Genomic DNA, 24,612 nt, shown 5'->3' on the forward strand with positions numbered 1-24,612 from the left:
TCTGAGGGAGAGCTAGTCTTACCTGAACTCTAATAAGAATGGTGCTTGGGCCAGTTGTAAACAGGTTGGTGCTAGTCCATGCTTGGAGGAATCTCAAAGGCAATCCCTGTCTCAACCATAAATAACCATATATGTCTAGTGCAGTGTAAGAATGTTTTAGTAACTGCTTTGCTATGGAAGTGCTTCCTCTGAGGACTTGTAAAGTTAATGCCCCAGTTAAATGATTGAAAGCTGGTGAATACAACAGTGCCAGTTTATGTATTTTTCATTTTGATGGTCTAAAATCTTTTTTAAGACGTTTTAAGAAATCATCATAATTCTTGGGAACTGGGGCAGGAGAATAGTAGATTCGCTGTAACCTTCTTTGGTTTCTAACCCCTTAACACAAATGTTTCAATGGTCATTTGTTCCTCTTTATGAATGCATCACTGAATGGCTGTCATTTATGCACACCCTGCAAGGCAAATGTGTTAAAGCCTTCTGGAAGGTAGTAGTGAAATGATTCACCCAGAAGCTTATTACAATATGCAGACATCTGTCCAGGGAGCAGTGTGAAACATTGCTTTGTATCTCTGAACCCAGCACTACAAGCCTTCACCACCCCAATGCAGTAACTAGCTCCTGCTGCTCCCGTGTCCCAGCTACCTCTACAATCGCTTGTTGATTGGATCTTTGTCTTTAACACTGTGTGGGGCTCTGCTGCCTTGTGGTTAGGTTTATGCTATTCCATATGCCACATACAAAACAAGCATTTCCAATGCAATAGGTCTCACATTTGTATTTCTTAGAGCTATTGTCATTTCAAATGAGAATGTGTGTCTATATATATATTATTATTTTTTTTTTTTTGCTGCTGTTCGCCTTACCTGTAAAAATGGGCGTACTTTAAATTCCATACCGGAGGGGTTGCGGTTGCAGTCCTGCAGGAGCAGTTACTCCTTGGACTGCTGCCTTTAGGAGCCATGATGATAGGGAGAGAGAGAATGACCTGCCTGGGCTGCTGCCCGATGCGAGCAACGTGATCAGGAAGTGGAAACGGAAGCCAAAGGGTTAAACAGCAGGGACGCTAATCACCCCAGCTCTAGTTGGAGGACACGTCCTCAGGTGTAAACGCTGAAGGCTGAGAAAATGCATAAAATAAAGTGTGGCGTGCCTCGCTGCTTTTACAAAAATATATTGGTAGATGAAGTTGTGCGATTTGCGCCATGGCTGCCATTGTTAAAGTTGAAGCATGGCACACAGCACTGCTGAAATTAAACATATTATTTAGAGTGGCTGAAAAAATACATAAAATAAAGTGCGGTATGCTGCGCTACTTTTTTTTATTTTTCAAAAAGTGTTTTGTGCTGTGCTGTTTATAAAAAATATATATATATTATGATGTGTGCAGTCGCAAGATCAAGTTAAGCAACCTACACATAAGGAAGAAACGGTGCTGCTGCCATTATTGCAGCTGAAGCACAAAAACATAAGGTGTGTCTCGCTGGTTAAAAAAAAGCAGCTGTGGGAGAGTGTACCCTGCCTGCTCCTGCAGACAGGAGGAAGTGATTTAATAAAATAGAGCTCACAGACTGTAATTAAAACTTCTAGAGTAACAACACATGAAACCAGGACAGTCCTCATGGGAGGTTACAACAGGCGAAAAGGAGGTGCAATTGACAAATCAAAAGCCACCATTTACAAAGGACAGTAACCGGAGCCAATTGAAAAGATGGGTGGAAAATGGACAGAGTTTAAAGTCCATCCTGAATAAACCATGTCTCAGAGAGACAGTGCAAGCGCTGCCTAGACAAGGCCTAAAAATGGTAGCTTTACGAAAACTGCAGCATGCGCTGACATCTTGAACCTCAATTTCTGCTTCCCTACATGCATCGGTAATAGATTGTCCAAATCACCCAAGGCTGACTACTGTTATGTTAATTTAATATATATAACATATATATTCACTGAAAAAAACCTAGGTTTTACAGATGTTATAGTTAGAAATTAGCATTTACAAAACCTTTGAAATTCACTGAAAAAACCATAGGTTTCAGGGACGTCATAGTTAGAAATTAGCATTTAAAAAACCTTAGAAATTCACTGAAAAAACCATAAGTTTCAGGGACGTTATAGTTAGTTGGTTATTTCACTCGTACAAAAACTGAGAAATTCGAACATTATGGTTAGTAGAGCTAACTATAACTTGCACCCCCGCAATACACTGCTGATGACGACACATATTACATCACTCATGACCTGGTCAGTGACATCACTGATGACATTACTGATGACATCACAAAAGCCAAAACCTCTTTCTGGATGTGTTTATTACCTCTTAAACTCATTTCATGAAGAATGTATTTGATGCTCTTTTTCTTTGAGCTAGCACCTCCTGTATAATTTCAGCTTGCTTTGTCTGCAGTAGTCATTGTTTACAGTTGTCAACATCCTCTTTTTAGTTTGGTCAATTGTTTGTTGAAGCATTTGTTGGTTAAATTAAACCCTGATGTTTGTTTTACTGAACTGACAACAGCCAACTTCTTCATAAAAATATTTTAGATTATTTTTAGTTTGAGAATTTCAGACCTGGGTCTTGCAAGGTCGAGAGCTTCTTTCTGACTGCTTTCCAGATCTCGTTCCAATCTTCCATATAAATGTTTTTGGTTTTTGTGACTTGAAGTGGGTTATATTTTCCTTTAGGAGCAATATTGACACATAATGTTTGAGAGTGCAAATGATAATGAGCGTATTTAGACAGAAAATCAAACACAAATATTGTGGAACAAAATATTGTGTCCAATATTGTCAAGGTAAGTTTCGATAGTAAGTAAAGTTTTCCTACATATAACTTGATATCTATCTTCAAGGTATGTAGATGTGGATTAAAGAATACTAAATCTAAACTTACCTATTTGCACTTGCCTTCTTTATTTTGGTACACACATTTTTTGACACGATATTTTTGTTTCTGATATTCTATCAGTGATCCAATAAATCGAAATGGTGCAAAGAGTTTAGCTGTTTATTGTGAGAGCACTAAATTTGTCGTGTAGTCCATTGTGTGGGTTGGACGGTTCTCGGTTTACTAAATCCTAAAGCTAGCATATTATCCATGAATTTTGAGTTTGTAAGTGTCCCCGTTATCAGAGCAGTCTGTGCTGAGGATTGAAGAAATAAAGCTGGTTCAGTAGAAGTTTGTAAAAAAATAAAATAAAAAGAGCACTGTATCTTGGTGATTGATATCACTGCAGTTTTTAACAAACTTTGAGTTAATGATGCATTGAACCACTGCTCATTCAAAAGAATTGTATGGGGTGTTTGGTATTTCCATACATGTTACTTCTAAGTCGTGAGGATGCTAACCTACCCTGTTTTTATTGTGTCGGAGCTTTAGTTAATCGAAGATTGTGATCGAGCTCTCATCTGATTAACTGTAAATCATTTGAACTGTGCTGAGCTAATGTTAATAGAGCCTCTGCTTACATCAGGATTGGAGGCTTGCGGGGACTATAGTGTCGGAGTCCTGGTTTGGACTGTGCACATTTGGTGACCGGGTCAGGTCTGATGTATAATACAATAGTATTAGTCGGTTAGGGATTAATGGTGTGGCTTTGGGTTGATCTGGGTCTTGAAGCAGGACCCTTAAGTGAACTGCTAAGTTGACTGATTGGAATGTTGAAATCTTCACCGAAGACAATCCAGTGGCTCAGGGCTAATAATCATTTGTATAGACCATCTGTTTATTTTGGAACATTCGTCTCTGGGTAGGTCTGCGAGGAGCAGAGTCTCAGTGTAGCACAATGAGCAAGCTGGCGTCGCGGGTGGGCATTGCTGGAGCTTCACGTTGGTGGTTCCCGCCATTGGACGATGCTGGAGCTGGGTTGACAGAACTTTGTGCTGAGGTCTCCGTGCGAATGGGCCTGCTCGCAGTCGCAAAGAGCCCAAAAGCTTGATTTCAGCTCACAGAGCCACACCAAGGATCCAGGACTTGGAATGCACCACTTAGGGGGAGGAGGGCATCAGTTCACAGCAGCTGTATCCAGGGGCTACTGCAGAATGTTGGGGAGCCTTGTATCTCCATGAGGCTCGTATCATGAGCCCTGCAGACTAGCCCTTAAAACAACTCTGGTGCCCTAGGTTCAAGGGTGAAGCTGCAGGTCCAGTTTCCTGGCAGAGTATCCACAGGTCCACAAGTGTACTGAAGAGTTGGTGCAGGAGTTCCAGCATTTATACATAGTAGTTCCTTTGAAGTGGGGAGAAGCTTCTAGAAGTATCTCTTTGAAGTGCACAGGTGTCCTGCCTTACTGGCCCTGGCTCCAGACTAACTTAAGGGGGTATGCAGCCCTTTGTGTGGAGACAGGACAACGCCTGTTCAACCATAAGTGGAGTCCAGCTCCTCCCTCCCATCCTGCCAATGATGGCCCGTCCAGTCACACATAAGATCCTCATTTTGTGTGGATGTCTAGAAGGAAGCCCAACTGTTGGATACACTCAACCATGTGACCCAGAGACAGGCTGAAGGCAACAAATGGCTAAGGCAAGAACATGCAAACTTTCTAAAAGTGGCATTTTCAGAATTGCAATTTAAAATCCAACTTCGCCATAAGTTAGGATTTTAAATTGGGATTCCAGAGACCCCAAACCTGAACTGGTTATATATGCCCATTTGGAAATTGCACTTCTAAAATGCAAAAAGTTAAAATAGAATAACATTGGATAACTCCAATGTCATCCTATGGGAGAGGGCTTTGCAGTAGTGGAAAACTAAGATTTTCACTACCATGAGATGTAAAACTTAAGTATATATTCTACCTTCTGTACATTGCAGCATACAATCTGGGCTGTCCAGGGCCTGCCCTATGGGTGACCTTATATGGACTTAAAAGGAAGGTAGGGCAGGTTTACTATGCCAGGTCGGAATGGCAGTTTAAAACTGCACACACAGGCTGTAATTGCAGACCTGCGACCTGTTTAAAATGCTATTTAAGTGGATGCAGGCCCACTAGTAGCATTTACTTTACGCACCCTGGGCATAGATAGTGCTACTTTACAAGTGACTTAAAAATAAATTATATGTTCCAATGTAAGCCAATCTAACATGGTTTAAGGGGCGAACACAAACACTTTAGAATTGGTTAGCAGTGGTAAAGTGCACAGTCCTAAAGCCAACAAAAATGAATTCAGCAAAAATAGGAGGAGAGATGCAAAAGGTTTGGGGATGACCCTGCTGAAAGGGCCAAGTCCAATAATCTCCCATAGTGTGCTGGCTTTGGATCTGGAAGGTGCGAGGAAGAGGTGGTCTAACCTGGAGTTTTGATAATTCGGGGCATCTCCAGAGAGGCACGTCTGCCACTCCACCATTCTTGGAGCATGATCTTGCTGGGTGTGCTCAGGAAGGCAGAAGCAGGATCATTCGAGGGTGCCTACTAAATTCTACCAACTAATTCAGTCTGGATAATAGGATTTTATTTGTGTTGCCTGTTGTACTATCCGCAGCAGGGAAAAACAAGAAGCCATGTCTGGCTATTTCCTTTGATAGCTTACCCTGTGCCTCCTGCTGCTGATTAAATTCTTTTCTAGGGATGGAAGCCTGACTGTAGGACATTAAGCAGGGTAAAGTCTGGTAAAGTATTCTAGTTTACTTGGCACTTTTGCCCGAATTTGGCTGGGGAAATGGGTGTTTCAATACTGAACCGTGAATGGCAAGTACACAAGGGTCTTGTGAAGGTTTGGAAGTGGGGAGGTGATTGCCCCTTTAAGCTGCTCTAGGACCAGTACCTTCGCAAGGGAAATGTATCCTGGTTCTCAAGAGGTACTTTAATTTGGCAGAGCCTTTACTAGGGGAAAATCCATTTGTGGGTGTTGTCTTATGTCACGTAGAGTCTCTTGGAAGATGCCATGCCCAGTCGCCACAACCTTTTCCATGGGGACCACACTGTTTCAGTCTATGCAATCTACAAAGCCTTACTTGGTGTTCTACAATGGCATGGTTTGCCCTTGAACTGTTTTGCATTACTCCAAGAGTCTAGTTGGGATTTCTCTGAGGAGAAGCTGTGACCGTGTTGACCCCCTTGGCAGCTGACCCCCTTGGTATCATTAATGGTTACTAGGAGGTCAGACTTCAGATTATGACTTCAAGATCTGCTGGATGCATTGGCTTAGTCCGTGAGGACATCAACTTTGACAGGACTGCATTAATCTCTCCTGTCGCGAATCCCTGAAGCTTAAATCAGATTTGTAGGGCTGTTTATAGAATTAGGAAGAAACGGACTGCTTTGACACAGACACAACAACCTACATTACCCTTCAGGCTGGAGTCTTTATTGGATTATTAGCCAAGCTTTCCTTCGTTTTCTCATTTCCTGTTGATAAATTAAGGTTAAAAGCTACTTGTTCTGCGCAAATGCAAGTTTTTTTAAACGGTGGTACTTTTTTTGTTTTGTGTTGTAAAACCTCTGGCACACCCATCCCCGTTCAGACTGACCGTGAAATAATTTGCACCAAAGACGCTTCACATTCTGTACTCTCCTAATAAGCTTTTGCCATTTTTAAGACTAATTTTATTGTCCAAATTTAAGTTGTTGGCAACAATCTCTATGATAAGTCTTGTTTTCTTTGAAATTTGTTTCCCAGAGTGGTCCTTTTAGTCTTGGTAGAAATATGAATGAACTTTTGCTTTTTTTAATTTTATTTTTAGTTTTGTTAATTAAAGCTTGTGTAGCCTGCTTTTGACAGTCTTACCATACTCCATAAACCTTGGGCTGGTTACTGACATTTATTCAACACCTACTCTTTGAGTTTTATTTCGTTCCATCTATTCATTGTATTTTTCTTTTCTAAATCCAGTTTCTGACCATGAAGTCTTTAAAGCGATAGGGGCTAGTTCCTAATAATTGACTTTTGTATTTTTATAATGCTTTGCTTTCCTTAGGAATAGCGGGATTCTGTTTTAGGATGCTCTTTTGTCTTCTAATGTTTAGGGTAATGTTATACTATGTGTGTTTAGTGCTTGCTGTTTGCATGCTGAAATGCACGGCTGTTAATCGACGGTGAGTCTGCAGCCCGGGCCTTTTTTATCCCCTTCCCAACTCCCTCCAACAAACAAACCTGCATTCTTTTTTCGCGTGACCTTGTTTTCTGAGCTGGATTGCTAGGCTTTTTCTGATTTAACAGCGCCATTTGACACAGATCCAATTTAAGAAGGTCTTTATCCTGAAAGAGCCTGCCCCGTTTCAGCCGAGCCTGATGGGAGCTGCGGGATTATGCAAATGAAGTCTATATAACTCCTTTCATACAGCGCTGACCACACTTCGCTGTAGTTGCTGCTAGACCCGTTGGATTTTCTTTATGTTCGACATGGTTTTAGATGTGGATGACTCTGTGTTTGATGCAGATGAAACTGTAAGTATGGAATGTGTGCATTGTGGGTGCTGGGCATGGGAAACCAACTACATGGCATGTAGCAGCTGCTCACGTTTGTCTGTTTTATGTGTCCACTAAATAGAAAGGTGTTCCCCGACCACTGAACTCACCTGATATATATTTTTTTTATTGTTTAGACTTTACAGTGTTCAACATATGTACGTAGGTTTGATTTCAATTGTGTAAAACTAAATGTTTGCGTAATTAGGGATCACTGAAGTTTCACGGATTTGAAAATGTCATGACGGCAGGTGAATCGATTAAGAAAAGGCCTGTGTGAAGCTTCTGTGTCCACTTACGTTTTACACGCTGCTGTGTTGATCCAGATAATCTAAGAGTCCGTTTGTGTTCCTAAATCCCGTGTTTACTTGCAAGAAGTGCTTTAAATGGAAAAAGTAAAGTGCTGGTTCTCGCCAAATTGATCGGGTGGAGGCAGACATTTAGCTCCTCGGGAGCTGTCGCTGTCACGACACATCTCGTCCTTCCTGTCGCGCGGTCAGGTTCGAGTGTAAGGCTGCGGCAGAGACCCAGCGCTGGAGGACTCTCTCCCCATTGGCTGCCAGAGCGCCTCACGCCACGCGCCATCTCGAAGCCTCGCGTTTAGCAGCGCTGCACAACCTAGCCCCAGACAGGGTAACTAACCCCTCATCTAGAATTAAACAATGGTAACTAAACTAACCACAATTAGTGGCTCTGCCTTTTTATCCCTACATTGTGTCAAGTTCAGAATTGTGGATGCGTAGGCCGGACTGAGGTTCAGAAAAACCTGCATGCTAATACCTATTGCGTGTGCATTTATTTTCTTATTGACATAACCGGACACTCCCCCCATGTTTAGCCTCTTTAAATTTGAAATTCTATGATATTTCGTGATGATCTCTCTTATAAATATAGTGTAGTATTGCCTGCTTTAAATGTTAAGGGGTTTCTGTTTTTTACCTTATAGTGTTGCGTTTTTAATCTCATTTTGTCTGGGTGGGTGATCACAAAATATTTCACCATAGAAGGAATTTACTGAACTATTGTGTATGGAGGTGTTGAATGAGATCTGTTGGCTTTTTTTTCTTTTTTTCTGTGATTTCGGTCTAACAAGGTGCTCCAGGTTAAGAACCTTTTGAACCGGTTAGGTTGTTTTTAGAGTTCCCTCTTTTTTTATTAAAAGAAAATCAAGAATTCACATGGTCTCTGAATGTAGTTTTTTATTTTATGATTTTTCTTTACTACAGACCAGGTCAGCCAGAGCATCGAAAGGGTAAAGAGACTGAAATAATAAGGGTCAATGGAGATGTATTAGACAGAAAAAAGATTTTGTTGTTGTTGCTTTAACTGCAGTGTAAGTTTACCCACAAAGTAACAGCCAAGTGCACTTCCATTCTGAGTTATTAGTAGCAGTATATATAGATACAGGAAACCGAAACTGGTCATGAATAACCTGTCTGGTTGTATAAAGATAATTGAGGAAGACTAACTGGTTTCTGTCTCCAAAAATAAATTTCCCTACAATGGAATATAATTACAGGAAGAAAAAATGCATTTGGAAACATTTTACTGATTGCACGTTCTATAATATTTGTCGTTTGCACAGTCAAACTGCATCATTAGTTGACACTAAAACGTAAAACTTTTTCTTTTTAAACGAGTATTTTTTCCCCTGTTAGTATTCCCCATATCGCTACAATAAATACAAAAACATTCGGCTGTTATTTGAAATAGAAGTTGCAATTGGGGGAGGTGATGAAGTGCTTTGTTTGCCTATTTGTAGAATGGAGGAGTAGTTGTGTGATCGGGGCTGTTACAATCCCTCGTTTGGTGGAAGTTCATTTGCAATCCTCTAGGGCTCATGCTGGTCTCTGCCCTGTTCCCTTACCTCTTCCATCTGATGCTCTGGCCCTTGGGGTACGTTTTCTTATACAGTCTACTGAAATAAGGTAATATTTAGGTTGTCTGGGAATATTTTGTTTATCATCAAACTCCTGTTAATAAATGTGCAAGTTAGAAGCTGGATACTTATACAACGGCTCAGATTCATTGATGCCAATATAGAGAGTTGCTATGTGCTGCTGATCAAATCTTGCAGACTGGAACTCTTAAATGTAATAATTTTGACATCGTTCGCATGTCCATAGTTAAAAACCTTTGGTTTTCTCTTCATCTCCAGACTAGAACATCTGTGGTTAGGTCAGCAGAGTTCATGCGTTTGCTTCCTGACGCTGGCTGTTGTTGAAGGCGGGTCCTTGTTTGCCACAGAGGCCTCTGGCTACAAGAGCAGAGACAATTGTTGGCAGAGTGGGTCATGGTTGCAAGGGTGGTCTACAATTGCATGCTTTCTTATCTAATCCACAGCTTCAAACAGTACAGGGCCATCAAACCACATCAGGCAATCTCCCTATGGTGTCTTCCCTCAAGCGAGCTCATGGTTTGTTCTCTATGCCGTATTTGTGATGGTTAAATCCTCTGATTTCATTGGGCAAATCGGATTCCAAATGCCGTAGCAGCTACTTCTATCTTGACCGCTCCTAAGAAGCATCCTTGATATCAGCTTCTCAATCAAAACACACATCCTTCCTCATCACATGTACTCCTAGCCGGATACCAGGTTTGAATGAAATCTCTTTACTATATTTTCATCCTATACGGAGTGCTCCTCTGTTCCCGAACCCCAGCTGCTTCACGTCGTGTAGTGCATTTTCCCATGGGTCTCTTTTCTTCTCATTGCTTAAGCCTTGCTCTGACCACTTGATCCTCCAGTAGTTGCCCCTGTAATCAAATCTTTGGAAATTTAGTGAGGAGGCATGTGGCATGCACCTTTATTTTAACAGCTATCAAACAGCACCCTGTTGGACTCTTTGGTCCATAGTAATTCAAACCGAATAAGATATATTCCATTTTCGAACATTAAAAATAAACCAATGAAATCCTTGCAAGTGGAGGTGCTAGCTTTTGTAAATCCAATACCCAGGGTATAAGAAATACCGGTTTTGAAATGGCTTTCCTCTGCTTCAGAACAATAGGACATGTTGATAACGGGTGTTTTAAACTCAATTAATCCTTTGCGTTCCTATCCCATATCGACACCAAAATGGGGACATAGCAGTTCATTCCTCGTCCTGGTGTGTGGCAGGCCAGCTGAGTAACAGGTGGCTGGATTTGTCTAAACTGGCCATCTCTTTCATATTCTCTATTCACTAAGCAGGCAAATGATTTTACTTCTGCATTTCATGAACATTTCCAAAAGTGGACTGCCTTTTTTACCCAAACCCATCATAATCGCGTGTTAAGAAGTTTGTCCTTTACAAGTATCTCTTACTCATGACACAAGATCTTGCATGATCTTGTGTGTTCCAGCAGTGAGTATATTTGCCAACTGTTTACATCTCCTACCAAATTCAGTAACTGTAGTCAAGTAGATTAGGCTGAATCCTGTTAGCCTCATGGCATTTTCAGGAATACCCCAACTGAGTTTAAGGCATTTTCTTCGAATACATTTAAATGGTGGACTGCCCTCTAGTGGAGTGGCCTCTTTACTGTAAGACAGAAATCTAGGGGCATCTTGCATGTCTTACAGGAACAGCTAAATATCCTCTGTAGTTTGTTTTAAATTTGTCAAACCCTGTATTCCAATAGGTTGCAGCCAAGCTACTGCAGTGGGATTTCTAGGATATAGAGGGTACATGTTTTACATGTGTATTAATATTGGCCCACGGCTTTGAACTTTATTCCACCTAGTTGGCAAAAAGTATTTATCTGCTTATGCCCAAAAATTCATATCTGTTTTCTTGTAGACTAATGGTTTAGTTAAAGTGCAAGAGTTGGAGGGCACAGCTGGTGCAGAACTTTTGGGATCTGGCCAAGAATGACCAATCATCAGTGTACCTGCATAATTGAGTCAACCCAGTTTTGGGTGGATTACGCGTCAACTGGGACAACCTTGTATGGAGAACTGCCACGATTTTGTTTTAAAGAGTTGGTCCCAGGGTGTAACCATGCTCTGTATTAGGTGTTCCTTCAAACAGACCCCAACTCCATTCCAGTATGTAATTGTAATATCTGCACCAATTTGGGCACACTGCTGGGATATCCAAATTCTCAATTAGCCAGACAGTACACCAAAAATCTCAATTTTAGACAAAAGTTCTATGCCCACAAATGAGCTTCCTTGCTGCAGACCACACTGCAAAGCCTTACTCACAGTTAGATTTAGGCTCCAGCTCTTGAGTCCTGGAGTCTGAATATCAGGTGAGCTGATGACTTACCTTTTTTCATCAGAATTGCAGTAACCTGTCTTGCACACCCGAACACATCACTCGGCTATTTGTTTAAGTTGGAATTTTTGAGGCTGCATTATAGTTACTTCATTTTGAGTTCCGACCTTTTTTTCAATATTCTATACTATTTTCATCCCAGCTGGGTTCACCCACACCCAGTTCAAGATCAAAGCTAGCATTTAGCAGAAAATGGCCTCTTCATTCACCCAGCAATTAAGAGTTTTGTATGATGGAGCGTAGAATATTGTACCAAAAACCTAGTCAATGTGGCAAGTGTTTGATTATTATGAATGCAAACATCTGTATGGTGGGTCATTGGAAAATCCAGCATTGATCAAACCAAGACCAGTTTCCTAAAAATCTAGCTAGGTAACTCTGGTATTCTGCTCTGGTCATGCAGTTAGGTGGTACACTTTTTTTTGTTTTTTGTTTTTGTTTATGGGTAGTCTAGCATTGAAATCCCCTATCGGCAACATTGCATTTTTATGCAAGAAGTACATTTAGGCAATGTGATTTTAAACATTTCCAGAAGTCTTATATATTTTCTCACCATCAGTTGATTTAACTTGTTTAATGCTACTGTTTAAGAATTGTGAGTTTTAAAGAACCCAGCTTTGACATAGACAGCCAAGCCCAGTTCTAGTACATAACCAATCCATTCCTCATATTTTATATTAATTACCATTGTGAGTCTGCTGTCAGTCCACCAGATTGTTTATAGTCAGTGAGTTAGTTGGGTAACAAACCAGGTACTTGCATGTGCTCTGGCAGCCAGGTGTCCATAAGAAAAACCATAAAGAAACGCTTCAGAAAACCCAGGAAGCCTCCAGCGTTCTGTAGCCAACGCTGACCCTGGAGTTTCCATACTAGTATACCCCCCTTCTTGTCATGCACATTCAGCTTGGGACAGTCTGGAAAGCTCAGTCGAATAAGGTTGGACATAGAGCAGCAGTGTGTTTCTTCTTGGACCTTTTGAAACCATTATTACAGGTCTAAAGGTGCTCAAGCTGATCAGGTTTCATCAATGCAGACAAGGTCTAATATTGTGCCACTGATCTCTCATCCCTGATTTTGCATGCGTACTAAACTATTTTTAAAAAAGAAACCAGTCTTCGGAATCAACAATCCGCATTACATTAACCCTTGTTTTAATAATCCCTTCTCTCACGAAGCTTCAGTGCAAAATCATTTTATTGACCCCCTGTCCGTTTTGCCCAAACCAATTTAGATTCAAGTCTGATGACGATAAGTACATTATCCAGCTGCTCTTTTCGGTCTTCTGATTCAACAAATATCACAGATTATTTGGGACCAAATGGGATTGATGGTGTGAGAGCCGTTCCCGGTTGCATCACACAATCTAGTTTTAGATTTTCTTCCTTCGCTGCTTCCATTTTACAAGGGGATATTGAAACTACTTTGCCAAGGCATAATCGTGATTTTTTACTTTGTTTATATGCTTGCGGTCCTCATGCTTCCATCTGTATTTACAACCTCCAAAGGTTTGTATCCTTGACGTGGGTGGTACTGACATTGTTTTATACCTAGTATCTTTTGTCAGGATAACGCTCGCCTTTCCCTGTTCCTCAAACATCAGACCTTTGGTATGGTAGCAAACAATTGTCTACTTCTAGGTTGATCATTTCCAATAAATGTCCACAAAGGAGCAACTTTTGATGCGTGGTACTCACTTGGAGTAGAGGACGGGCGTCCATGACGGACTGCTCTGCACCCTGGCACTGTCTCCACATCCCCTTTCCACCTATCCTAGGCTTATGTGGAAGCAAAATTTGCCTGAAGAGTGCGAAAGAGGGTCTCTTAGGGATTGAACTCCATCATGGTCCTGTCTCTTCCCCTACTGCCTCTCCAGCCTTCCTTATGTACTCCTTATTTTCCAAGGGCCACTTGCCAGCTCCTGGCATCTCTCTGATGTGAAGATATGTCCTACTTTCTCTCTTAAGCATTCTGCTCCTGTATTGGATGTAATCGGTCAGGTTGCTGCCCTAGTAACAACTGTTTGGAAAAACCTTCGCTTTCCATCGGGCTCATTTCCTTTGTGATGCTACAGCTGCAGGATTTAAATAGGGGAAAGGCCACTACAAAAGCAATGCTCAGGCCAGCAAATTGGGATCAATGAGCCTCCAATCAACAGGTGGGAAAGGTAAACAATTCTGGAACCACCCTAGAAATGTAGTCTGTTGGCTGGTCACTCCCAGCCTCGGTGGGCACGCCAGCCAAGTGAGCTGAACAGCCTCTGAACTTGTCTGCCAAGACCTCCTCGTGAGGCCATGTTAGAATTGCCGGTCTTTGCAGCGCTCTCTGTTGGCTCTGCAGCTGCATTTTGTGTCTGAGGCTTCATTAATGCTCCCAACTTCTCTAACTTCTGTACCTTTCCTAAACATAATGTGCTGCCCTGTCTGTAGAATTACAAATCAAAAGAGACCGCAACAAATACCCATATATATTTTCACGATGGACAGTACTAAAACTGTGGAATGAGATGCACCAGGGTTGTCTATTTGCCCTTTATCTTCATTTTCTTGCATTTTTTTTCCACGTAGACTTTTGGACCAAATTAGCCACAATTCATGTGCTTTTCTGTTTATTAACTTAACTCACTCCTTACATTCTCATAGATGTTACATTCCACTTGTGCTCGTTAGAGATCCTCCAAAGGTATTTTTCCCGCATCCCCCGGATGCTGGAATCCATTCTTAAAATGGCTTTGATTATCACTACTTGGTTGCCCCATCAATCGCGCCCCTCAAAATAGATCTCTGGCAAAGCCTCAGTTTCTCCTTTAGTTTGGCCAAGATCACTCCGTTTTTATTAACATGAACATTCTCGGATCAATTCGATATGCAATCGTTCAGAAGTGAAAAATCAACACGCAAGACTGAGATCGGCTCAATATCACTCCAACATAAATCTTCTACAATTTTCTTTAAGCTATACAATATTTGGCTATGACAAGCATTTGTTTGCAAATATTGGCAATAAATGGCATTTGCTTGCTAGATAGCCCAAAGAAAACAGATGCTTCCTTCAATTTATCCGGCTTATTTTTCGGATCAATTTCCTGAATTATACAGTTTCAAGTTAAAGCAATGTTTTCTGGAGCTGTAGGAAACTGCTTAAAACTTGGTTAGAGAAGGTCTTGGATGGGTTAGACAATCTAGGATGGTTTTCCTCCATAACCTTCATAGGTAGAGCTGGTTAGTTGTGTCTACTTCCGAAGAGAGTGCTTCACAAATGGTGTCCCCTTCTCCCTTTTCATTAGCCTCTAGCAATGGCCTTCTATTTTGAAGCCAGCTCTACACTTGGCGAACTGTGTTCACTCAGTGTTAATCTGACACATTCTCCCAATTCACAAGATTAACCAGCATGTTCGTGACGCATTGTATGTACTTAAGTATCGGTGAAGCCGGGCTAAGCTGTAAAGTGGCAGCCGGCCCAGACCGGTGGCAGGGTACAACACTGGCTTATCAGTTCAACGTGCACAGCAAAACCCTAAGCTTAACTCGCCAGTTGCCAAATATGACACATCAGGCATCCACTAACTTCACCACCCAGATGAAAAGGTTAGCGTAAAATGTGCAAATACAATTGCAAAGTGCCAAATGAAGTGCTTAGTTTAAAGTGCAGTTAACAAAGGGCCTCTCTAACTAGAATACAGTGCAGGCAGGAGGGCTTCAGGATACAGCAAAGAGTACACAATCTAATACTGCTAAAACCGATACCACATTCATTTTATACATTGCACACTAGAGAGAAGCCCATACCACTCACACTGCACCAAATAACCTGTCCTGCTGCCAACCAACCAGTAGCCATGAAAATGACTGCATATAGCCAGAGAATCCGGCAGCAACCAAATTGAGCTAGGGGGGCAGTGTGTCAAAGGCGAGGAGACAGGAAGTCCAGAGAGGAATCCAAAGAGTTTTGGCTGCTACCTGTGCTGCTGTGCTCCACAGCCTCTGGTACCTTTGTGCCACAATGCAGAAGTAAATCTCCGGACGTTCAGCTGGTATCACTGCAAGGCACACATGATACCACCCGGTGGTTAATTTGTGAAAAGATAAGTGCTGGGCCTCTCGTCAGGTGACAGCTTGCACCAGCCCATTGCTCCTATTAGCGCCACCTATAGCAGAACTAACTACTAACCATAAAACCCTACAAGTGGGGCGAAGATGTGGCGTAACGGCCAGAGCTGCCAACTTTGGAGCTGGGGAACCAGGTTCGAGTCTCGGCGTAGGCTCAACATCCTGTGATTCTGGGCAAATATCTTAATCTCCCCGTGCCTACCAAAAATGAATGTGTCTAACTGGTGCTCATGAAAAGCTCTCCAATACCTTTGGGTCGAGCTTGTGCTGTAAGCGCCGGTGTTGACAATTAAGTGCTGGTGCCGAGCACCAGAGACCACAGGCTCAAATTAAGCAATGATACCACCATCAAGAGACAAAGTGCAAGCCGAATGTGAGACAGAATCTACAGCTTATTTTTTAGTTATGTGCACAAGCCTGTGTGGTGGTCACTTGTTCAGTGCTAAGAGGGTTGAGGACCCACTGGTAATCTACCGAATGAATCCTATAGGAATGTTCAACACATGCCGTTATCTCATTAAAACAAAGGACAGCTGCTAACTGCAAATGCAGAAATGAAAGATGTAATGTGTGAATAGATATTGTCTGAGGACGAATGTCGTAGCCGAAACAAGAGCTGAATCCCGAATCATGTGGACATGCAAGAAATTCCCTCTCAAAACTCTCGGTTGGTATAAGGCTTAAATAGTCATCCAGGTGCCCCACTAGTTGGCAGTGGAACAAAGTTTTCGACCCTGCGCTAAATTAAAAATGATACTGTTCAATATTGCTTTATTATTCAAATGTTTGTTTGTGTCCGATTTTAAAGACCAATGCAACAGTGTCAGTTTTGTTGCCTTTCTTTCCAGGTACATTAGTGTGTGGGGTACTACTGGCATTGGTGGTATGGTAATGTAATGGTGTGGTATTGGCAGCACTTTTATTATTGTTGATGGTGTTGCTGTTGTTGCTGGTGGGTGATAAGTGTTATTCATGGTGGTGTTGATGGATTAATGACCGTGTGATCTTGGTGGGAGTGATAGTGGTGTGGTACTGATAATGGCAGTACAGGTGTCATGGTCGATGGTACTGCTGCTATTGTTGGTTATATTATTAGTGTTGATGGTGGTTTTGGTGTTGGTGGATTAGTGACTGCGTGGTCTTGTTGGGAGTTATAGTGGTGTGGTACTGATAATGGCAGTACTGGTGTTCTGGTTGATTGTACTGCTGTTATTGTTGGTTATATTAGTGTTGATGGTGGTTTGGTGTTGGTGGATTAGTGACTGCGTGGTCTTGGTGGGAGTGATAGTGGTGTGGTATTGATACTGGATTATTGTTGATATTGATGGCACTACTGTTATTGTTGGTGATATTAATAGTAATATTGATGGTGCTATTGGTGTAGGTGGATTAGTGACGGTGTTGGTGGGGGTGATAGTGGTGTGGTATTGGCAGTGGTGCATGCTGATAGAATCCTATCAGGCAGCAGTGTATTTTGTACTCAAAGTCTCTTTGGGGGCAAAGTTCATTTTAATTAATCGGCTGTTGCAGCAGAAAAGGTCCATGATGGTGGGCACCGCAGTACAAAGCGTCAAGCGTTATTTAAAAAAAATTAACCCTGTTTATTTTCAGATCCGTCCGCTGCAAGACCCAGACTTCCTCTCACCTAGAAATAGGAGGACAAAAATGAACGCCCTGTAGCTCTGGAACCTCCATTAAAGTTCCACATTTGTTTCTATTTAGAAAAAGATAGTAGCAAATGCAGAAATGTAAGAGCCTGTATTATAATTCTGCATCTGTCCTTTTTAAAAAAAAAAATTGGGATTTGATCAAGTGCCCGCGGATAAACCTGGATGAATCTCCTACGCCTTCCAGTTTATCGCATCAGGATGGCGCAACCAAGATTCCCATCTTAATGTGTTAAAGTAATCTGAAGTCCATGTTAGGGTATTTCTCACATTCATCCTCACCAAATTATTAAATAAAACCCTACTGCAGAAAAGATTTCTTTCTGTATAAAAGACACACTTAATGTGAGGACAAAGAATGGTTGATTAGACTTTTTAGATGTAAAATAGTCCTCCTGCTTTGCAGTGTACACTGCAGGCGCTCCATCGGAGGCAGAAGGATACACTAAACAGCCAATAGCATGACATTAAGAGGAATACTTTACCCGTCTGGTCTATGACCCAGCTGATGTGTAAAGCTAATGGCTGAGAGTGACTGATGCCAATAAGCCAATGGTTGAAGTAGCCTGAGCCAAAACCCACTATAAGCTTATCGTAAACCATAGGTCATGCTTACAGCTGCATTGGCAACACCAACATAAAGCGCTTTTTAGAATTCTTTATGCGCCAAGTTTGAGGGCATCTTCCAGTTTTTAGTAGTTGTACCATTTGTTAATTACCATTGTATTGGTGTACTTGATGGCGCTGAGCAATCTTTTATACCACTTGACGATTTTTCTTTAGGTTACATTTTTAGTACATAAGTTGCATTCAAGATTTCTGCTATTTCCATATCACTTCAGTCTTTCCCAGGTTACTCAAATTATTCAAATGATTTCAAAACATAATTTATATCCAGAATATATTGATCGTCAGCCTTGAAATAATTAATTGATCATAGAATTCCTAAAAATGTCTCAAGTGAAGTGTACATGGTGGGCATGCTGTTAATCTGTGAAATTCGAACCTAAATAATTTATTGACCACGGCCAAGTTTAGAGTTCCACTAACTGTCTTAAATTGAACTTTTCTACAATACTGGAATGAAATGTACTTTTAAATCCAAATGCTGGGTGATATTCAGGCTTCATTCGCAGCATTGCCTCAGCTCTTCTCTGGAGCTAAGCAGGCCAGGCTGTTTATATTCCGAATACACTTTGTCATTTTCTCATTCTGTATTTTTTTTTTTTTACTTTACTTAAAATGAGTGGGCGCAACTTCACTCTGCCTGAGTGGAGTAGCTCATCTGGGCCACATGGTGTTGATTTGAACTTATTAAAGATCATCGGTGGAAAGCATTAATTTGGGGAAGGTACTTGTCTGGGCCACATGCCGGCAATGATCTTAACCTGCTGTGGATCAGTTCGATGGAGTGCACACATTTGGGGAAAAGCAGGGCATAGGAGTGAACGTATACTGGTGGTAAGTAAATCTTCGTCTAAGTGAGCTGACAAAGTGGCTATGGGACAACTGAATCGCTGATAGTTTGCAGGTCTCACATAGCCTGAGGCGTAAGGAGCCAAAAAGGTGGCCTCGTTGTCTTTTTAATGATTATTTTCACATATTTAAACCATTGGTTCATTTTTCTAATTCTCTACCACATTTTTGATTTATTTCGTTAGTAATAAATTGGACGATAAACATCAATTCTATTGCAAAATGTCTTTCAATATTTCAGATTTTATGGAAATCGCAAGGCATGATAGGATTGTGAGTGCTGTTCAGAAGTCGCCAATATGGCATCTGAACCTTATAGACCAGCAACGATCTGGCATTCGCTGTTACTACACTGCTAACTGCAACTGAATGAACCACGAAATTACTAACAAAAGGGACTTTCTCAGGATTGCGCATAGGGAAAAGACCAGTGGTTTAAGGCACAATTAAACCTATGTATTCAGTGCTGCAATTATTAACTTTTATGTTCGATTCCCCCCACCCGCTCATCGACAGTACAAATCTTCATTCATCCATCGCGCAAACGTAACATTTGCCAACTCAACAAGAACAAAACACGTGGGCCATCTGGGATGTGCCCTTTTGAGTACATTCTCAGATTGGCATGATTCTGCTGAGTAGTTTTCATGTGACACTACAGAGAAGCGAACCGCTGTTTACGGCTTCCAAACTTTAACCTGCTGTCGGTTTATTACTATGTAGAGTAGGAAACGCGCTGTACAGGTCTCTCAGCCCTAGAGTCCAAAATGGCAACTCTCCTCCCACGAGTGTAGGACCCCAGAGCCAAGCCACTCAGCAGTGTAGTGAAGGAAGAACATTCCTGGGAACACTTTTATTGTTCGTGCACTAGAACGAGCTAAAGATAAATCTATTTGCTATTGGGAGAAAAATTCAAAATATCTAGACATTGGATGACTTATTATATTGAGACAGACGTCATCATGACAACTACTGTGCCACTGCACGTCCTATTATAAAAGTAGAGTAGGTACCAAGTCCAGTGAATAAGGAATGCATAACATCGAACAGCTTGAACAAGTCTGTACCATCACAAAGACCCATTTAAAGAAATTATAAAAGCAAAAAACGTTTAGTTGATGCCTAAATGCACGAACATGAGTGGTAGACTAAGAGAATAGAAAATAGAGCCATGCTCTAAAGGTCGCTGTTGAATAGGTCTGCAGAGATGCATTGGGCCCGATTCACAGAACTAACTTAAGACAAAATCCTAAACTTACTACCATTTTGGTATTCACAGAAGGCACTAACTAATTTCGGTATTCACAAAAGTTAGGAGTCCTAAATGCCTTCTGTGAATACCGAAAGTCTTAATATTAGGATTTTTCTCAGTTTAGTAGTAGTAAAGTTAGGACTCCTAACTTCTGTGAATACCGAAATGAGTAAGCGCCTTCTGTGAATACCGAAATGGTAGTAAGATTAGGATTTTGTCTTAAGTTAGTTCTGTGAATCGGGCCCTAGGATCCTAAGGATATTTGGGATCAATAAAAGTGTAGAGTTGCATTTTCAAACGGGCCTACCTGGCAGCACTATAGTCTTTGCTATGTGTGATGAGTAACTGACGCCAATGCTTTGTAAACCAGTCACCCACACTGTAAACTGGTCACAGAGTTTTTTCGGCGTAGCCAATGCTGCACTTGCAAAATGGAAGTAATCCTAACAAATTGTCTAGCTCACACTTTTTACCATGGGGTTCTATTTCTTACAGAGTTGGAAATTTAGAATGTTGGGGTGGGCTGTTGCGTTAGTGCCGCCTCATCTTTGCTTGATTCTGATGTGCGCCCAGGTTACTCCTTTGTGGATCCAGTCAAGACCGCCTGAATCTTCTTTCAGCCGAGGTGTGTCCTTAATGTACTCCGGGCCTCTTAGTATGTTGCCTGTGTCCGGTGCAGTTGGTCTGTGTGCGGAGCTGTCCCTATTTATTTATTTAGTGCATTTTTATAAAGCGAGGACATTACCTGAAGGTGTCAGAGCGCTGTACAATAGAGCTAGTTACGTTACAAGAGAAAAGTGGTACAAAATAGAACATTACAAAGAAAAACGGGAGTCTAAAAATGAAGGGTACACAAACACACAATCCAACACAGCACGCAGGGGTGAGGAATGTACTGGAAAAAATACAAATTTACAATGAAGAGCGAACTTCCAAGAGGGGTCTGAGAATGAAAGTATTAGTTCTGAAAGTGTCTTTGGAAGAGAAGAGATTTGAGATCAGATTTGAAGATCCGGGTAGAGGAGGTGGCACGGAGCAATGGGGGGGGAGTGAGTTCCAGATTCTCACTGCATTGCCTGAGAAGGATTGCGCCATCGATCTTTCCCTTTTGAAAACGGGGGGCGGGGGGGTTCAAGCAGAACCTTTTCCGCATTGCGAGAGGGTCGAGAGTCTCCGGACAATTTCAATTTATTTGCCAGGTAATGAGGGGAGGACGTGTGCAAGGCTTTCTTTGTGTGTGATTCAGGCAGTTTTGTAAATGGATCTTGCCTCGATCGGAAGCCATCGAAGAGAGGACAAGATAGGAGTGAGTGGTCGCTTCGTTTAGACCCTGAAATGAAGCGAGCTGCTGAATGGAGGATGGATTTCTTTACAGTAGTGCCTTGATGCGTCCATCTGTATGCATTTTGTCTGAATGTGTGCATGTGTGTTTGTGTGATTTTGTTTTGTTTTAAGAAAAATGTTTGGGTCTCTCCATGCTCGTTGGATCTTGGTAAAATAGAGATGGCAGATGGTCGTGTAAGAAGACGGCCTAGGAGGATTTAATCAGCGTTTCTTACCGCTGGGAAACGTCGTAGCATCTGGACACCCCGCCATATGACCATATAGCCAGCCTCCTCTCTGCCCTCCCCACTTCCTGGTTTGTCGCGACGCCCTGCCTCATTCAGTTTCACTGGGCGCCGGAACACACAAGTCCCGAACGTTCTAGCGGACATTTTCCACATCGGGATATGCACGCGTTAAAATGCGCAGTATTTCTGGGTCCGACATGTTCGTGGCTATTCTGGGGTCGAAAACATGTCATGCCTGGTAACTGGAGGTTAGAAGGAGGTGTTGGTGTGGGAGAGTAGTGCCCAAGGGCCCGATTCACAGAACTAACTTAAGACAAAATCCTAAACTTACTACCATTTTGGTATTCACAGAAGGCACTTACTCATTTTGGTATTCACAGAAGGCACTTACTCATTTCGGTATTCACAGAAGTTAGGAGTCCTAACTTTAGGACTCCTAAATGCCTTCTGTGAATACCGAAAGTCTTAAAATTAGGATTTTTCGCAGTTTAGTAGTAGTATAGTTAGGACTCCTAACTTTAGGACTCCTAAATGCCTTCTGTGAATACCGAAAGTCTTAAAATTAGGATTTTTCTCAATTTAGTAGTCCTAAGTTTAGATTTAGGACTACTAAATTGAGAAAAATCCTAATTTTAAGACTTTCGGTATTCACAGAAGGCATTTAGGAGTCCTAAAGTTAGGAGTCCTAACTATACTACTACTAAACTGAGAAAAATCCTAATGTTAAGGCTTTCGATAGTCACAGAAGGCATTTAGGAGTCCTAAAGTTAGGAGTCCTAAACTTAGGACTACTAAATTGAGAAAAATCCTAATTTTAAGGCTTTCGGTATTCACAGAAGGCATTTAGGAGTCCTAAAGTTAGGACTCCTAACTTCTGTGAATACCGAAATGAGTAAGTATCTTCTGTGAATACCAAAATGGTAGTAAGTTTAGGATTTTGTCTTAAGTTAGTTCTGTGAATCGGGCCCCAGGTGTTTTCATTTGCATGAGATGGTTGTCACTGCATCTCAAACTTGCGAACATTGATCTATGGTTGCAGTATTGTCCACAAGGTGGCGATATCCCCACACTGTTTTGAATTGAGAGCCTTTACTAAAGCTACTGCAGTAAGAGCTTAATTATTTCCAGAAGACTTTAAAGTCGACATAATAGTTAAGTGTTATGAACAAAATGCTTATGCGTTTAAAAGCTTAATGAATCATTGAAAATGTTTGTCATGGGATTCCAATTTCTTTTTTTCTTTTTTAACCAATTCTCTGTTTTTCCCTACAGGAGCAAAGCATTGAGACGGCACATGGAATCCTCCATGTTACAATGTGTGGGACCCCAAAGGTTAACAGACCTGTGATCTTGACATACCACGATATAGGACTCAATCGTAAGTGTTCTCTGTGCATGCAGTAGTTCTAGAAAACCAAGTGCAGAACGTGCTTACTCTTAAGGGCGTGATTTACAGCCCTAAGCGAAACAATGTTGCTATTGCATTGTATTTATATAGCGCTCACCACTCCTGACGAGGCGTGGAAGTGCTTTTCGGTGTGTAGAACGCTACTTCGGACCCCAAAGGATTAGTGGTGAATTAATATAGGGAAATATGAATTAATTTGAGGGCTGGACATATGAGTCTCTTAGTTGGATTCAATAGGATAATGGAGGGATAGAAGAGGGAAGAGTCTAGAAGGTGTTATATGGGAGATCTTAGTAGTAAGATCAGGTTTGGAATGAGTATAGCAGTGGCGGCTGGGGACATTTGAAAGTGGGGAGTCGTAAAATAATTGTTGTACTTCACTACGGCGAGCGTAGCGAGCGAGCCTGAACCACCTACGGGAATTTGTTTTAAAAAGAGTGGGCAAATGGTGCATTTTCAAGCAAACCAGAAGGTGTGAAGAACAGCTCAGTCAGTACTACTGTTTAGAGTTGAGGGAGTTAAGAAACCTTATAGAAATTTGACACATAATGAGAATGCTCTGGGAATATGGAACTAAAATGAACAGCCATTTACTGGTACCGCAGTAGCACAACTATTCTTAATCATATTGGATAGAACCACAAGCTAACATGTACAAGTGTCAGCATGTCTTATGTAACCCCTCTGATCAATTCTGACTTTTTAACCAAAGTAACTTTGCTGGATTTGGGAACCCCTACTAGGGGTTAAAAATAAAGCTACAAGTCTCAAACGGCGACATACTTTTGTCTGAAAAGCCAGAATAACAAATGTCGTCACATTTCCCACAGGCACGTGGCAGCGCTGCGAAAAGCAACATAAAATTCAGTTTGTGATGGTCTACCTGTTTTCAAGTGTTAAACAACCGAATGAGCAAGAGGGTGGACATGGCCTTTGGCGTGCAGATGAGACAAAGCGCCATTCCTACCAAACAACTCCACCTAACTGTCTGCAGTAATGACACGGAGTAATGAAGGAAGCAGGAAGATGCCGGGGGAGTCTCTGCACTTCAAAGTTGTGTGTCGCCCTGCGCACTCCAGCCACAGGAGTCCAGCTCACTTCCAAGTGGAGGCCTGAGGAGGTTGTATTGGCTTTCCTAAGCAACAAAGAATCTAAGCAGGATCACTTAAATTGTCCATTTTGTCAGCCATCCAAGATGAATTTCTATATGCAGTGAAACAAGTACACACATACAGGCCCAACATACACCCTGCTCTCTGCATGCAGCTTCACATGCACTCCACAGACTATGAGCACTCTACCCCACGTGTCTGTACAACCAGTGAGAGGCACCCTGTGCCACAAGCATGCTGCAGACAGACTCATGACTGATGCTAATGAACAGGTGAGCGAGGGCGCCACTCTTGACAGAATGTGATCTGCTCAGGGTCACACGGCAGGTATCGAGTACCTGAACTGAGACCTTT

General features: G+C 41.7%; 1 protein-coding gene across 2 annotated transcripts in view; it reads left to right on the forward strand.

Moving 5' to 3' along the window:
- The window catches only part of NDRG1 (N-myc downstream regulated 1), a 177,944-nt gene that overhangs the window by 92,487 nt on the left and 60,845 nt on the right, over positions 1–24,612 (forward strand). Inside the window, exons 1-2 of one of the 2 annotated variants that reach the window (XM_085604885.1) lie at positions 7,280–7,383; positions 23,011–23,116. In XM_085604885.1, coding sequence (XP_085461011.1) covers positions 7,330–7,383; positions 23,011–23,116 — 160 coding nt within the window. In that variant the 5' untranslated portion in view covers positions 7,280–7,329. Of the gene's footprint in view, positions 1–7,279; positions 7,384–23,010; positions 23,117–24,612 lie in introns of those variants that run through there. The other variant, XM_085604884.1, reaches the window with a different exon arrangement.

The sequence above is a fragment of the Triturus cristatus genome, chromosome 5_1 (genome assembly GCF_964204655.1).
Source record: "Triturus cristatus chromosome 5_1, aTriCri1.1, whole genome shotgun sequence".
In the NCBI taxonomy this organism is placed as follows: domain Eukaryota; kingdom Metazoa; phylum Chordata; class Amphibia; order Caudata; family Salamandridae; genus Triturus; species Triturus cristatus.